At 43.9% G+C, this 15,987-nt stretch overlaps 1 protein-coding gene and 1 pseudogene across 1 annotated transcript; one reads left to right on the forward strand and one right to left on the reverse strand.

Moving 5' to 3' along the window:
- Nucleotides 1–2,471: 2,471 nt before the first annotated feature.
- Nucleotides 2,472–9,657, forward strand: LOC127332626 (uncharacterized). The gene is made up of 12 exons (XM_051358943.2): nt 2,472–2,919; nt 3,024–3,494; nt 3,634–3,717; nt 3,812–3,834; nt 3,924–3,965; nt 4,118–4,189; nt 4,940–5,029; nt 5,814–5,897; nt 7,008–7,097; nt 7,912–7,992; nt 8,531–8,662; nt 8,776–9,657. Exons 1-11 carry the CDS (start codon nt 2,648–2,650, stop codon nt 8,650–8,652), a joined length of 1,431 nt encoding a protein of 476 aa, XP_051214903.1. The 5' UTR covers nt 2,472–2,647; the 3' UTR covers nt 8,653–8,662; nt 8,776–9,657.
- Nucleotides 9,658–13,487: 3,830 nt separating this feature from the next.
- LOC127330013 (uncharacterized) lies at nt 13,488–14,740 on the reverse strand (annotated as a pseudogene).
- Nucleotides 14,741–15,987: the final 1,247 nt, after the last annotated feature.

The raw sequence follows: 15,987 nt of genomic DNA on the forward strand, positions 1-15,987 counted from the left end.
ATGCGCTTTACATTGTGATATCCATCATGCTTGATGTTCTATACCTAGCTTGTTATCATCTTGTTGCTCATCATGATTAGCATAGGTTGTTGGTGCACTTAGGCAAACCCCTAGTTGATAGGCTTTGTGCTAAACAAGTAAACCATGTGTAGTTTTATTCGGCCTTGTTTAGCACTCAAGTAGAAGTTTTTATAACTCGCCTATTCACCCTCCCTCTAGGCGACGTCCTTATACATTCAACGGGATTTCTTCAGCCCGTGTGGGTAGCGGCTTGATCATAGGATCACTTTGTGACGCTGCTTTGTCTTTTGCTTTATTTTTCTTGCGTTGGTTGATTTTCATATCAACTATACATGAGACTTGAGTTGTAATAGGTTAAGAGTGATCTTGAATAAGATAATAAAGCAGCCGTACGCATCTTTTTGATGCACATCCCCCATTTTGAAAAAAAACAATGATATTGTCCTATAGTCATTGCGTCCTTGTGGAGAGAGCGTATTAGGGATCAATGTGATGAAAGAGTGTTGATACTTTGCAGGTGTATAGACCCTTCCTAAAATTCTTGGCGTAAACGATCGAAATCATATTTGATTACCGGCCAACAAATTTTGAGGAAAAGACCATAAAACTCACCGGATGGAGTTGCCTTATCACTAGACATGTCTGCAACCACCTGATCAATCTCCTTGTGTGTGAAGGTTGCGGATAACTTCTCCAAACCTTGTAAACATTCTTTTAACTTATGAATAGTTTTTTAAACCTGGCAAACATATTTAAGAAGATATAAGAAGGAAAAAAAAAGACAACGAGGGCCGTAGTATTTTTAATTCTCAACAGAGAACTCATGCCTCTGATGTTTCAGAGAAGTGGCAAAGTTCCTCCATGAAGGGGGAAGCTTAGCGACAATGCATCCCGCGACAAACTTGTCCGGTAGCACACACTTGAGGAGCTCAAGTTCCTTTGCCATGATCTGTATCTCATGAGCCTGTTCTACTACAGATCGGTTTTCAACCATTCTGTAGTCATTGAACTGCTCCATAGCATACAGTTCACCTCCAGCATCGGCAGCACCAAACTTAGCGTCCAGTGCATCCCACAGTTCCTTCCCATTTCGGATGTGCAGATAAGGATCAACCAACTTGTCTCCAAGCACACTTAGGACAGCACCCACAAAGACTACGGTGGCATCCCCGAACGCTTTATCCTCTTCAGGAGTAAGCGGACCTCTGGGAGTACCTTCCGCAACTCGGTGCACGCCCATAGAAGTGAGCCACAAGAGGGTTTTATTCTGCCATCTCTTGAAATGAGAACCCGTAAACGGGCTCGGTTTGAGCGCAGCAGCAAAACCAGACGGTGAAAATTGCCTAAGCAAATAAGGTTTTTGGATTGTTGGATTATTAGGAAATTTCCGTGTGAGTTTAATTACCGAAAGCAACATTACAGATGCACAAGCATACTTAACCACACACATCAGACTAAGCACATGCATCAGATCTGAACATGGAACAAATAGCAGTGCAAGGTAGGAGAGGAAAGGCACGTACATCGCGATCGGAAAGGTCGTACCAGCAGTAGCACCACCACCATGGGAGTTGTTGATGTCGCCCATGATGTATTTGGAGTCGTCGATGAAGCAGTCGAATCGGCGAAGAGGAACACGAACAGCTACGAGCAGTCGCGCCGAGACGCTCCCCAAAAACCTTATCGCCGTCTCCCGGTGCAGGATCTCAACGGACGGGGTTTCGGAGACCTGCTCTCCCGGACGGCTGTGCACGCAGTCGCCGGGATGAGAAAGACTAGAGAGTAGCGCAACAAAAAGAACTTCGCGACAGAGACGGACTAGAGAGTTCTGAGAGCTCGTATTCTCCAGATCTGATCTATCTCCTTGTATAGCCTGGGAGGAGAGCCGGCCCGACCGCGTTGCCACGCGTAGGAAACCAGGGACACGCGGCGAACATGCACATGCAGATCGACACGTACCCAACTCAGTTGCATACCTGTTGTTTTTGTTCGAAAACTATGTGTTGTATTGTCTCAAAACTATGTTGTATTGTTGTATGTTGGACGTGTTGTATTTGGTGTGAATTATTGTTGTTAACAATGTATTGTATTTGGATGGTACATTTTATTTGTGAAATTTTATACAATTAGTTGATCTTGTTGGATGCATAGGTGTGTGTGTTTGTTGTTTGCGCCGCGCCCGCGCGCTACAAAATGGCGCGTCCGGCGGAGGTGCTATTTTACCGCGCCAACGCGCGCTGCAAAATGGCGCACCCGGCGGGGGAAAAATCGGTCCGGCGCGCGGCAACGATTTACAGCGCGGCGGTGGCAGCGTCATATACCGCACCAACTTATAGCGCGTGTTGGAGATGCTCTTAATTTCCAAGGAGAGGTAGCGATGCCGACGCGTGGAGAGAGGGGGGAGCGACTAGCGAGAGAGGGAGGAGAGTATCCAGAGAAGCGAGAGATTGTGGGCCCCGGTTGCCGCCGCACCCAATATAACGAGAGAGGAGAGAGTATCCAGAGAAGCGAGAGATTGTCCGGCGAAAATCCCCATCTCCCCCCATAGCGCGCCCCCCACCCAAAATCCAATCGAAAGCCCGGCGATTCTCAATTCCATCCTAATCGCCCACCCTGCCGGGGCGAGATGAGTTACTCCCTCATGTTGTCCGGCAACGGCAACGGCAACGGCAAGGTGGACGCCTGCGTAGGTGAGGCCTCCGGCATTAGCGAGGAGGAAGTCTGCGTGGGCGATGACGACGCCAGCTGCAAGGGCGAGGCCTCCGTCGTGCTCTCCGGCAAGACCAGGTACGCCGTCAAGCGCAGAGGTACGGCGGAGTATCCCTGCGTGAAGCGGCTCCGCGAGCGGCGCCTCCTCTCCTTCCTGCAGGACCAAGGCTTCCACGGCGCCTTCCAAGCGTACGTATATATATATGTGTTTCTTTCTTCTTTCTCTTGAGAAATTTGAGATCGATGATGCTGTCCTTTATCTGTTGGTTTACATCCATCGACCGCTGCTGCAGGCTGGTCGACAAGACTCCGGTGATCTTCCGAGTGGGGCACATACGGCTGCTGGTGGAGCAAGGCCGGTGGGCGGACGCCCTCAGCTACCTCAACGCCTACCTGCCGCCGCTCGTCAAGAATCACACGAGGAGCCGCCGCGCCCAGCTCTTCCATAACTTCCTATGGATGCACTACCGCTTCGCCAACGCCGTCGCCGGCAACAGGGAAAACCAGGAGTACCTGGAAAGGCGTTACGGAAAGAAGTCGAGGAGCTCCACGCTCGCCGAGCTCAGGTTCCGTCGTATCGCCTACACCATACTTGCCTCAGAGCCCCACCAGCTCGTGGCCACCTACGACTGGAACCAAGTGAGGCAGCACGCCTCGTTTCTAGTCGACTATCTGGCCAACACTACGCCAGAGCTCAGACGCTCGATGCCATTGCCGTCTCGCTACATGATGCCACAGCATGTACTTCCAATTGGATCCGGCCGGTAACTCATCCTTCCAACCTCACTTTAATCCTTCACTTCCTAGCTCATCCATCCACTACGTGGATATACATTACAGTCATCGTGAATTCGCACACTTTATTAATCTCACTTTGGCCCTCCTTTAATTTAACCTTCAAAGTTTGCACTGGAGGGGGCATCGCCTAGTGAAGAAACAAGGTCCCAAGAAGCCAGACACAGAAGCTATCCTTGTGGCCTTGAAGAGGTACTCTATCTTATTACTTGTCTCTAGACGAATTAATTAATAAAACCTCTCCTCAATTCTTTGGGAGCACATTAATTGATTCATTGCCTTGCAGCCTCTACAGGGATCCAAGAGCCGGTATGATATCCACTTCAGGAACAGCTTACGATTAGCCTTTACATTTCACAGTTTGGCAGCTACTAACGGTGCTTTCAATTATTCGGCAGAGTCAAACAATGACGCGCTGGAAATGTTGGTGGATTTACTTGGTAAAACTAGCCTCTGCTCTTCATGTGTCTTATATTTCCACGGAGTATACTGTTTGTTTATACTCCACCGTTTGGTTGCTGGGCGGGAAAAAAAAAACAGTTTTTATTGCTCTACTGTTCTGTTTGCACTGATGAACTTGTGTGATCTTCAGATCAAACTTTTCAGGCTGGTCTACGTAGAGGCTGCAATCTAAGCTATGCATCTCAGCCAAGTGTAAAGGAAGGTAAACTTCAGAATTGATTTGTCCATCAAGTAGCCTGTACTCACTTGCCACTGTCTCAACTTACCATATGGGCTCTTAACTGTTTTTTTACTCTTTTTCAAGCAACGACATTTGAGCTTATTAGTCCGATCTCACTTTCAAAACCCTGCATATGAGAGATCTCTTATTTTATTGGTTGATGATGCGCTATGGTTTAGATGTCTCGGACAAGTGCTACCAGATTTTTAGAAAGAGTATTAATCCTGCCGCCCCATATTACTTGTCGCTAATATGGATGTATAAACATACTGAAAATTTCCCTGCCCCTTACTCTACGAACATTTAAAACATAAATATATTACATTAAAACCAAACATGGCTAAGCAGAATGAAGGAGCTTGTGTTTTGACCATTTATGGTAGTAACTGTCAAATAGATTTTGCTAAATTATAACAATGAAAATAATGATGAAGTTGCAATTGCAACAAATTTTAATAGTGGTTTGGCAGTGGAAGCCTTTTTAGGGAGGTTTTGTAGTGGATGTTTACCTTCTTTTGAATACTTGCATTCACCATGCTATATTTTGTGCACGTGTATCTTTGAAAAAATCATGATGTTGTGATTGAGCAAATTTTTCTTTAAAATATAAGAATGCAAATAACGTTCAAAGGCCTTGTTAGAAATAAGAACTTTGAGACATGAAGGGACATTACTTCAATGTTGGATGCCTCTGTCGAGCTGCCCATTTTTTGACAGCTGAACACGTTGCAGGTGGCCCTGATGCTCCGGATGTGGAGTCTATGCTCGGCAGCTCCACAGATAATCCTGAAGGCCATGCCACATCATCAGTGCTTTTTTCTGGTAAATTATTTCAACACCCTTGCCCGGTTTTAAGTTTTGATAACCCTCCGTCTGCTCAATTCGCCAAGTAGCAGCAGAATGCATCATTTGATAGGACAGATAGTGTGCAGGGATATGTTCCAGTCTCCCAGTAATTTATAACTTGCCATGCTTTTGTATTTTGCCCTCCTGTGGCTTCTTTTTATGATAATACGTTTCAACTACGGTACCTGCAAGTAATTTTACATCTGGAGTCCTGCATTTCTTGTAACCTAGAACATCTTGTCTCCAGTTCTCCATATTATCAGCATGTAAACATCTTGTCTCCAGTTCTCCATATTATCATGCCTATGTTCACAATATTGTACTTGTTCGTTAAAAAAAAAACAATATTGTACTTGTTCAGTCTGTGTCTTTCCCTTCTTTAGGTTGTTATCACATTGTTTCCACACGTTTGTGGTCATTATAAGATTTAGGTGAAAAATTCTTTCCCTTAAGTTCAGTGTGCAATTATTATTTTGTTGGTTGCTTCACGTTAAGTGCCTGCTGTATTTGCCTAGGATTAGTTTGTTCTGAACTAAGATGTCTCGGATATTTTAGTGTGCAGTACATATGAACTGAAACAAGTGAAGGGACACACTGAAATACATCTAGATACATACATTTCAGAAAAAAATAAAACATCTTATATTTCGGAACAAAGGGAGTATTTCATAACTGTGCTCTTTTATTAGGCTTGATGTTCTTTGCAGTTCATCAATGTTTGGTTACCTGCTTCATTTGCTAACTGCCCGAGTCCTTGCAGTTGCTCCATTTTTCCAGATCCGTTCTTCTGGTGCTTTGGAAGTACGTTCTCAAAACCCAGGAATCTCATCAGTGACAGACGCAGGTAATTTAATTGAACATTCCAGTTCAATACCAGGACGGAAACACCATATGCTCAGTTGATCCCAGACATTTTTCATTACTTGCTAGAGAACAAGTACTGCATAATCAAGCGCGTATCTACACCATTGATAATAATAACCTTTGACACAAATAGGGGTAGATATTCTAGGTTACTAGAAATAGGGGTGCAATCTAAGTTATGCATCTCAACAAGTGTAAAGGAAGGTAAACTTCAGAATTGATTTCTCCATCAAGTCTATAGCCTGTAGTCACTTGCTACTATCTGAACTTACCATCTGGGCTTTTATTTTGTTGTTTACTCTTTTTCAAGTCCTTTTTCAGCCATATTTGCACTATTTTCTTAAGCTATGACATTTGAGCTTATTACTCCGGTCTCACTTTCAAAACCCTGCATGGAAGATCTCTTATTTTATTGGTTGATGATGTACTATGGTTTAGATCTCTCGGAGACGTGCTACCAGACTATTGAAAGAGTACTACTCCTTCCGTACATGATAGAACAATAGCTTGAATAAACCATATGTTGTCCTTAATAGAAGTTGACTGTCTTGTGATAATGGTATCTTTTGTCCAGGTCTTAGAAAGGTCAATGTTAAATGTACAGCACCACTAGATGTCTACGACACATGCTAGATTATTAAAAAAGAGTACTACTCCTTCCCCTGCCCCTTATTCTAAGAACATTTAGAAACATAAATATATTACATTAAAACGAAACATGGCCACGCAGAATGAAGGTGCTTTTTTTCGACCATTTATGATAGCACTTTCTAATAGATTTTGCTAAAAGTTATAACAATGAAAATAATGGTGAAGTTACAGCAAAATTAAATAGTGGTTTTGTAGTGGACGTTTACCTTTTCCTCTGAACAATTTTAACCATGCTATATTGTGTGAATATGTATCTTTGAAAAATCATGATGTTATGATTGAGCAAATTTTGCTTTACAATATAAAAATGCAAATAAGGTTCAAAGATCTTGTTAGAAATAAAACTTTGAGACATATTGTGATAAATGAAGGCATATTACTTCAATGTTGGATGCCTCTGTCAAATTGCCCCCAGTTTTGACAGCTGAACATGTCGCAGGTGGTCCCGATGCTCGGGATGTGCAGTCTATGCTAGTCAGCTCCAAAGATAATGCTGAAGGCCATGGCACATCACCAGTGAAATTTTGTGGTAAATTATTCGGACGCCATTGCTCAGTTTTATGTTTGGACAACCCTCCATCTGCTTATATTGCCAAGTATCTGCATGCATTATTTGATCGGACAGATATCATGCAGGGATATGTTCCAGTCTCCCAGTAATTTATAACTTGCCATGCTTTTGTATCCTGCCCTCTTGCGGCTTGTTTTTATGATAATATATTGCAACTAAGGTACCTGGAAGTAATTTTACATCTGGAGTCCTGCATTTCTAGTAACCTAGAACATCGCTACCCCTATTTCTGTAAGATGTTATTTTAGAAGATCTGTGTCTAAACATCTTGTCTCCAGTTCTTCGTACTATCATGCTTGTTCACAGTTTTGTAATTGTTCAATCTGTGTCTGGCCCTTCTTTAAATCCCTATCACATTGTTTCCCCACTTTTGTGGTCATTAGAAGATCTAGGTGAAAAATGCTTTCCCTTAATTTCATTGTGCAATTATTATTTTGTCGGTTGCTTCTCGTTAAGTGCCTGCTGTATTTGCCTAGTATTAGTCCGTTCTGAATTTTAAGATGTTTTGGATTTTGCTATACTTGCCTAGTATTAGTCCGTTCTGAATTATAAGATGTTTTGGATTTTAATGTGGACTACATACGTGCCGGAATGAGTGAACAGATACACTGAAATGTGTCTACATACATACAATTCAGAATAAGCTAAACCTCTTATAATTCGGGATGAAGGGAGTAGTTCATAACTGTGCTCTTTTATTAGAGTTGATGTTCTTTGCAGTTCATCAATGTTTCGTTACCTGTGCATTTGCTAACTACCGGAGTCGTTGCAGTTGCTCCAGTTTTGAAGATCATTTCTGGTGCTTTGAAAGTTCATTCTCAAAACCCTGGAATCTCATCAGTGATGAATGCAGGTAATTTAGTTCAACACTCCGGTTCAATACCAGGACGGAAACACCATATGCTCAGTTGATCACAGATATTTTTCATTACTTGCTAGAAAATATGTACTACGGAATCAAGTGCATATTTGTAGCATTGATAATAATATTTTGATCTGCCTAGTTACAGTTTCATCATTGTTTCAGTTTAACTGGCCCACCTGCTCTGTGCTGTCCCTAGTACCACTAGTTCCTGATATCTTCCAAATAATGTGGTAGATACCTATTTTATTCGATTATTTCAGGTTTAAATTTGCATCTGTGCACGGATAAGCTAACATATATGCAAGTGTTATTTTTTACACTATATTGATCCTGCTAACATGATTATAAACTAGAAGTTAATTTAGCTCTTACTCTCCTTTCAAATGTGCGCATACCCTTTCTTCCCCCATTGGTCCTTGTAATGCTAACCTTTAGAGAACACAAGGCGTAAAATTTTAGTCAAGTTGTTATGCTTTAATAGTACTTGATCCAGTGATGATCCTTGAGAGCAAACTTTCTTGGGCAGGCGCAAATAAGGGTTTAATACAAGGAGGTTGTCATACTGAGAATCCAAGCAAAGGATCGACAACTGTTGAGGATGATATTTATTCAAAAAAAAAAGCAACGGACGACTGGGGCATTTGGTGAAGTGAGCTCGGTAAGACTGAGTGTTTGTTCTGAACTGTACATGATAGAACAATAGCTTGAATAAACCATATGCTGTCCTTAATAGAAGTTGACTGTCTTGTGACAATGGTATCTTCTGTACAGGTCTTAGCAGGGTCAGCATTAAATGTACAAGCACCACTAGTTGAGGTCATTTTTTAGTTGATAGGTTGCTTCGGTTGCCTGTTTTGAGAAAAAAAATACATTGGTATTGCATGGTAGACATAGTTGGTTTTCAGATTTTGCCTGTGGAGCACAATGTTTTTGATTGAAACTTATGTCACTTCCCTAGAATGGCGAAAAGTCAGGTCAACATTTCTATTCTGCAAATGCCTTTACTGAACAGTTGACTGGTGTCCGTGGTGGATGTGAAATACCATTATAATTGTTTGGATTTAATATATTTTTAAGCCTAGCAGGTTGCTTAGTTACGAATAGTTTATGTTCACGAACCATAAATTTTTTTTTGCAACATAACGAATTCGTTGTGTAAATGGCAATTTGTCTATTGTTCATCCGTCATGTTGTATGGGTTATCATGTGAGGTAGAAATATTTAATCTGGACAATGCTGATACATGGAATTACTTGCTTGGGGGTGCAAGTATCGGCGATTGGAGGCCGTGCGTCCACTGACACTCTAGTGAACGTCATGCCAAAGCTGAGTCGTGTCTCTTCTTTCTGAGGAGATGGTTGATGGGCTGCCGATCCTGTTGCAGCTAGCATTTGGTTGTTTCGTTTCTGTTGCTGCTATACCACTTAGTACTTGCGCCTTCATTATGTTACCTGCTTGAGGCTTTGCAGCTCTCATAGAACTAGATGTGTCATGTTATCATGCTTGCTACCTTATGAATTAGTAGTACTATTGTTAAAACTGTATCAGCGAAACACTAGTAAATCATCAGACTTATCATGGACTTCAACTGAACACCTGGATGCTTTGACTTTTGTGAGTGTGAAAGATGCTATTCTAGTTTTTCATGCAAAATTGAGAAATGCGCCTGCTGATCTGTTGCTCCACAGGCCCAGTTCTGGCCTGCTATGCGCTGCCTTGCCGTCCGTGAGTTGTATTGGGTGCCTGCACCTCCCTTTTAAAGCAGAGCAGCAGAGAAGGCCACTCCACGGAAAACAGAGAAGACGGCTTTCCTGCTGGCTTTCTCTGGCGGCGGTGTGGGCCGGAAACGCGGCGGCTAGGTTTGGAGCGAGCAAGACAGAGTAAAGCAAGTCTGCTTATTAATTAACTTTGGGGTTCTCCATGTGCGCCTGAACATTTCACATTTGAAATGTAGCTTAATCTCCCCGATAAGTCCATGCCTGTCTTGGTAGATGCATGCCATGATGTACCGTACTGCCATATTGCCTGAAATACTTTGGTCCAATATCACTTTTGATTGCACTGGACAAAATCGAAACGTAAGTACTCCTTTTCTATTATCATGTCTGATGTGTAGATATATTCATGGCACATATGCCATAGACAGAAAACCAGCGATCGGCGAGATGTGCCGCCTGTACCAACATATAAGCAGAAATAACCTTTCGGAATTTTTGAACTTAAAATACTAATTCTGAGTGTTTGTAAATAAAGGGCTACGTGTAGCTCAGCCTCTATTTTAAGTTCTCCCATAGTTTAGTTTAGTGCACTACTAGTTTTCCCATAGTTTAGTTTAGTGCACTACTAGAAAAAACAACTAGTCACTAATTACCAATGAGTGCACTAGGGTTAGAGGTGCGCCACTGCTATTCATGGCCTGGTGTTGATGTTGGAGTGAGATTTCTGATCGACGTCAATGTCACAATAAAGCAAAGCTATATATTCAGAATTGTCATTACTAAAAAAATTGGATTTTTAATTTTTTATGGGGACAATATATATCGTTTTTCGATTGAATTACAAATATTGGAAATTAAATGCCAATTATTAGTTTCAGCCGCCTCTAGAAACAAACCTAGCTGCGTGAGTTTTGACTTCAATCTCATGTTTCTCGCTCGATTAGATGATCGAGTGTGAGCATACGAAATGGTATAATAGCGATCTTGACCGTTTCACGGTAGATCCGTATTATGGTGAGGTGGAGGTGATTTGGCGATTGAGGCACGAGTGGAGGTAAATCAAATAAATAAATAAATATTAAGAAGAATAGGCAAGATTATGCAGGTGGACCATTTTGGGGCAAAATTTGTTGCGTCTTGACCTTTTCTATGCAAATTTGATTTTCTTCCTGCCCCGTTGCAAGGCACGGACATTTTTGCTAGTCTATTATCATGTCTGATGTGTAGATATATTCATGGCACATATGCCATAGACAGAAAACCAGCGATCGGCGAGATGTGCCGCCTGTACCAACATATAAGCAGAAATAACCTTTCGGAATTTTTGAACTTAAAATACTAATTCTGAGTGTTTGTAAATAAAGGGCTACGTGTAGCTCGGCCTTTATTTTAAGTTTTCCCATAGTTTAGTTTAGTGCACTACTAGTTTTCCCATAGTTTAGTTTAGTGCACTACTAGAAAAAACAACTAGTCACTAATTACCAATGAGTGCACTAGGGTTAGAGGTGCGCCACTGCTATTCATGGTCTAATGGTTCCCCTTTCCTAGACATACCAACGCATAGTAGTGGCGCACCTAGATGTGGTGCGGGGGCTGGGAATTTTGGGCAGCACTTAGGAGTGGTGCACCATGCCACCAGTATTTATGGGCAGGCCAGACTGCACTAAAGAACTGTTTTTTTTCCAGAAACGAGAGCTTTCTTGGTTCGGCCCAGCAAGAATAACGAAGGATGGGATAAATCTGGGCGAGCCACGGCCCATGTCAGCCCTAACATAGCTCCGCCCCTGCATGCCACCACCCCTCCCCCCTTTTAAAATAGTGTCATCTTTCGGTAAAACAGCTTTTTGGTTGCATACGACCTTCAATGAAAAAAATTATATGAAAATATATCTATGGAAAATTTTACATCTGATTTCAACACCTATGGTCGTTTACCAATTTTTTACATTCCTCAAAATAAAAAAGGAAATATGAGTTTCTTCAGGTTTTAGATTTTGCTGCGATTTTTTTTTAAATAGAGTGCTTGGTGTGCCACTGCTATGTTTTCCTCATTCGAAATTCGAATCAGTAGGCACCTACCCCCACTACTGTGGGGCCCCGGACTAGCTGTCCGAGACAACCGTTATGCATACTCATTCACAATCCCATGATCAGTGTGTCGTGAAAGCATAACCGAACTGGTATCACATCATCCATTATAATACCGAATAAAAAGATTACAACAGGTCTCATGACCAATACTTACATAATAGCCGCAATGGCAAGAGATCACCAATCACACAGCGGAAACACTTCAGACGAAAGCGTTCACAAGGTCCAAGTCATGCCATAACCCTACAGGCAACTGACTGAGAAGACGTTCCTAGCTCGCATAGACGTCGTCAACTCCTTCTTCATCTGCGGAGCTCCACCAAGTCTGGCCAAGTAAATAGCCAGGGACAAAGCCATGAGTACATTATGAATTATTCTCGCAAACCACCTTAGAGAGAAGTAAAGGATATGCATATTTGGCAGTAGCAAGGAACAAACACTATTCTAGGGTTACAAGGAGTGAGAGATCGATTCTCTGGAGAGTATGACATCTCTATATCTTTGTTGAAAACCTTTTTGAAAACAAGTTTTTCATTGGGAGACTAATAGGTAGGGGTGACCCATTTTTCTTTCCGGCCATCTCAGAATGAAAAACAACTTTTCCAACTTCACCCCATACCTTCCAGGTATATTTCCACCAGTCCCACTTGTATTCCTTCGTACCTCCGTAGATGTGCTGTTGCTACTAGGGAGAAAACAACAATGTTTTATCCAAGGGTAAATCTATTATTTACTTTACACATATTGCTTAATGCGATAGTCAGTTGCTTGCAACTTTATATTGGAAGGGGCGCGGAGGCTAACCTGAAGGTGGATTATTAGTCATAGACGCAGTTGGATTACGGTCTATGTATTATGTTGTAATGCCCAATACCAAATCTCATATTAATCATCTTGTCATGTATGGTCGATATTCTGTCAATTTCCCAGCTGTAATTTGTTCACCCAACATGCTATTTCTTTATGGAGAGACACCTCTAGTGAACTGTGGATCCCGGTCCTATTTCCTTTACTGATAAATTCAACGGCAATCCTGTTCTCTTTACTTTCTGCAAACATCTCCTTCCAGTCGATACGTCTAATCATTTGTGTTCAGCAAACCGGTGAGATTGACAACCTCACTGTGCCCTACCACTAGTCAGCCAGCAAACTGGTTGTGTTGTGTGCAGGTTCCACGTTGTTGCTGACGCTAGTAGTGCGCCCTACCACTAGTCAGCCAGCAACACCTTTAGAAGTTACGTCTTTCTCCTACTGGTCGATTAAACCTTGGTTTCGTACTGAGAAAAAACTTGTTGCTGTGTTCATCACACCTTCCACTTGGGGTTCCCCAACAGCGTGTCTGCGTACGATGAGCACACGCCATCAACGACATCTATTCCTGTCGAGATGGTTCAACAAACATGCAGACCTGAAGCAAAGCATACTGTGCTGGCTGAGATGGAGTACGGGCTCTGGTGTTGGGGAGAATGCCTAGCCAAATTCTTGGAGGAAAGGTGGAGCAGATAAGCTCTCGAACGACAAGGCAATTGAGTTGATGCTGTTTTTGAGTTTTGAACTTAGATGGTGCGACGAATGGTTTCTTCTTTTAATATTAGAACAGATTAATTGTAAAATGTACTACACATAAAATACCCTTCACGCTAAAATATACTACACATAATCTTTGCGTAGTACTATTATCAATCTGGACCACTGGAATTGCTTCTGATGTACCGTCAAATAACTCAAAAAATAACCTGTATCAAGTCCAACACCTACAATACGGTGTGCAAAGCCTAGTATGCACTAAAGCAGGTGCAGGTGCAGCTGAAGAAAAAGTCCACAAGATAAACCTATTCACAGAACGGGCCGTCTTCGTGCATCCCTCCTCCCTGCTGCCTCAGTCGATGGGGTCGAGGAATTCGACGATCAGAACTCCGAGCAGGACGCCCACCACACTCCCTGCCACACAGCTGATGCAGACCGGAACAATCCAGTCCGGGAAGAGGGCGATGCAGCAGCGCAGCCAACCCAGATACCCGATGCACGCCAGCGTGCTCGGCAGCAGCACGGCGTCCACCACGTACACGGCGAGCGGGGCCTCCTCCGACGCCGTCCTGGTCACCCATGCACCGCCGTTCGGGTACGACGGCGGAGCCGGCCACAGCGCGAGCGCGCCCCCTTCGTCGCGGACTGTTATGGCTTGGTTCTTCTTCGTCGCCGCGTCCTCCGCCAGCGTGTGCACCGACACATAGTTGAACCCCTTGAACCGCTCCCTGCCGTAGCACGCCGCCACGCCATGGTAGAGAAGGACAGCTACCCGGTCGCCCGCGGCGAGGCTTCGGAACGTGGGGTCGAACGAGGCCACGGCCTTGTCGTCGGGGCAGAAGACCGTGAGCCCGCCGCCGCCGAGGAGGTGCTCGTGGAAGATCTCGGCCGCGCTCGCCGTCGCGGAGAGGAGGCCCGCGAAGCTCCCGCAGCCGTTCTTGGACATTTGGTCCACGAGCCCCTGCCACGCCTCGTCCGGGCAGAAGACCGCGAGCCCGCCGCCGCCACCGACGAGGACGGGCCACTGGGAATGGGAGATGTCGCTCGCGTTGGCCGTCATGTTGAGGAGGCTCACGAAGCTCCCGCAGCCGTTCATGGACACGTCTCGGAGCTTGAGCCGGGGCAGCATGGCCTCGTCGTCGCCGGCGGCGCCTCCAGATACAGCGAGCACAAGAAGTAGCGCAAACAGTGCGGCCATCGATCGCGCGCAACACAAGAGGAGGTAGCTAAGTGAGCGTCTACTGGAGCTGGACGCGTGATGACTGATGAGACGAGAGGAGACGACCTGCGTTTGACTGGTTTGGAAGGGCAGTGCAGTGGGAAGAAAGGAACAAAAAGTTGGAGCGATACGTGTCGACCGCCTACAGGATATGGCTCCGTAAAAAGCTCATATATCCGAGCCCACAATTCTTACTCTCGCAGCGTGTGCTGAACAAACAAGCTTACATTATGTTAGCTGACCAACTTACAGTAACGCGGCACACGGTTTCTTCACAGAAAGATTACAAGGTCGAGCATTGATCGGAAAGAGGAACATTTGAGCATTGATGCCTCGCCAAGCCTATATATGTTGAGCATTGATCAGAAAGAGGAACATGGATGCGTGCCGGGGCGTGCGATCAGCTCGGAGAAGTTGATATTCCTGGCTTCCTGCATCCTTTCATACAGCTAGCTATATCCAACAGAGGAAAGGAAAGGATGACGGGGCAACCATATATGTGATGGGTGTGATATATGTTGGCAGCCTTTTCAAACTTCAAAGTGCCGACTGTTGGTTTTGGTGTAATGATGCTTAAACCTCTTGGGCCATCGGTTGCATGTTATATAGAGTAGGGAAAAACCCCCTACGTGGCAGTACATGAGGTGTACGTGTATAGTCGGAGTACTACTCCGTACATATACACGTATCATATTACATACGCTAATATCCCCCCTTAATCTAAAGCACGGGAGAGGTTTAGATTACGCTTAAACTCATCTAAGCTTTTAACCGGAAGAGCCTTAGTGAGCCCATCAGCTATTTGATCTTTGGTGGAGATAAATTTGATAGCCAGGCGGTTGTTTGCAACACGTTCACGAACAAAATGATAGTCGATCTCAATATGCTTTGTGCGGGCATGAAAAACAGGATTTGCCGAGAGATAGGTCGCCCCCAAGTTATCACACCAAAGACAAGGCTTCTCGCGAAGACGCACGCCAAGTTCACGAAGGAGAGCTTCCACCCATATTAACTCTGTAGTGGCATTCGCCAATGCTTTATATTCAACTTCAGTACTGGAGCGAGAGACAGAATCTTGTTTCCGAGCAATCCAAGAAACCAAATTTGGACCAATGAAAATAGCAAAACCTCCAGTAGAGTGTCGATCCTCTATACAGCCTGCCCAATCAGCATCTGAAAAGACACTAAGAAGGGTAGAAGAAGACTGTCTGAAAGTAATACCAAGCTGATGTGTATTTTTAACATAACGAAGGATGCGTTTAACTGCAGTCCAATGAGCAGTAGTGGGAGCATGAAGGGGAAGAATTTTTCGCCTAGATCTTCTAATTAATGACCACAAAAGTGGGGAAACCATGTGATAAAAACCTAAAGAAGGGGAAGACACAGATTGAACAAGTACAAAATTATGAACATAATAAGCATGATAAT

Source organism: Lolium perenne, chromosome 2, assembly GCF_019359855.2.
Source record: "Lolium perenne isolate Kyuss_39 chromosome 2, Kyuss_2.0, whole genome shotgun sequence".
Lineage (NCBI taxonomy): Eukaryota > Viridiplantae > Streptophyta > Magnoliopsida > Poales > Poaceae > Lolium > Lolium perenne.

Bases quoted from the DNA above. Each gene is read 5' to 3' on its own strand.
- LOC127332626 (XM_051358943.2), top strand. From the start codon at position 2,648: ATGAGTTACTCCCTCATGTTGTCCGGCAACGGCAACGGCAACGGCAAG. The intron at 3,718-3,811 runs GTACTCTATCTT...ATTGCCTTGCAG, and splicing joins ATCCTTGTGGCCTTGAAGAG to CCTCTACAGGGATCCAAGAG. The intron at 4,190-4,939 runs GTAAACTTCAGA...AACACGTTGCAG, and splicing joins TCAGCCAAGTGTAAAGGAAG to GTGGCCCTGATGCTCCGGAT.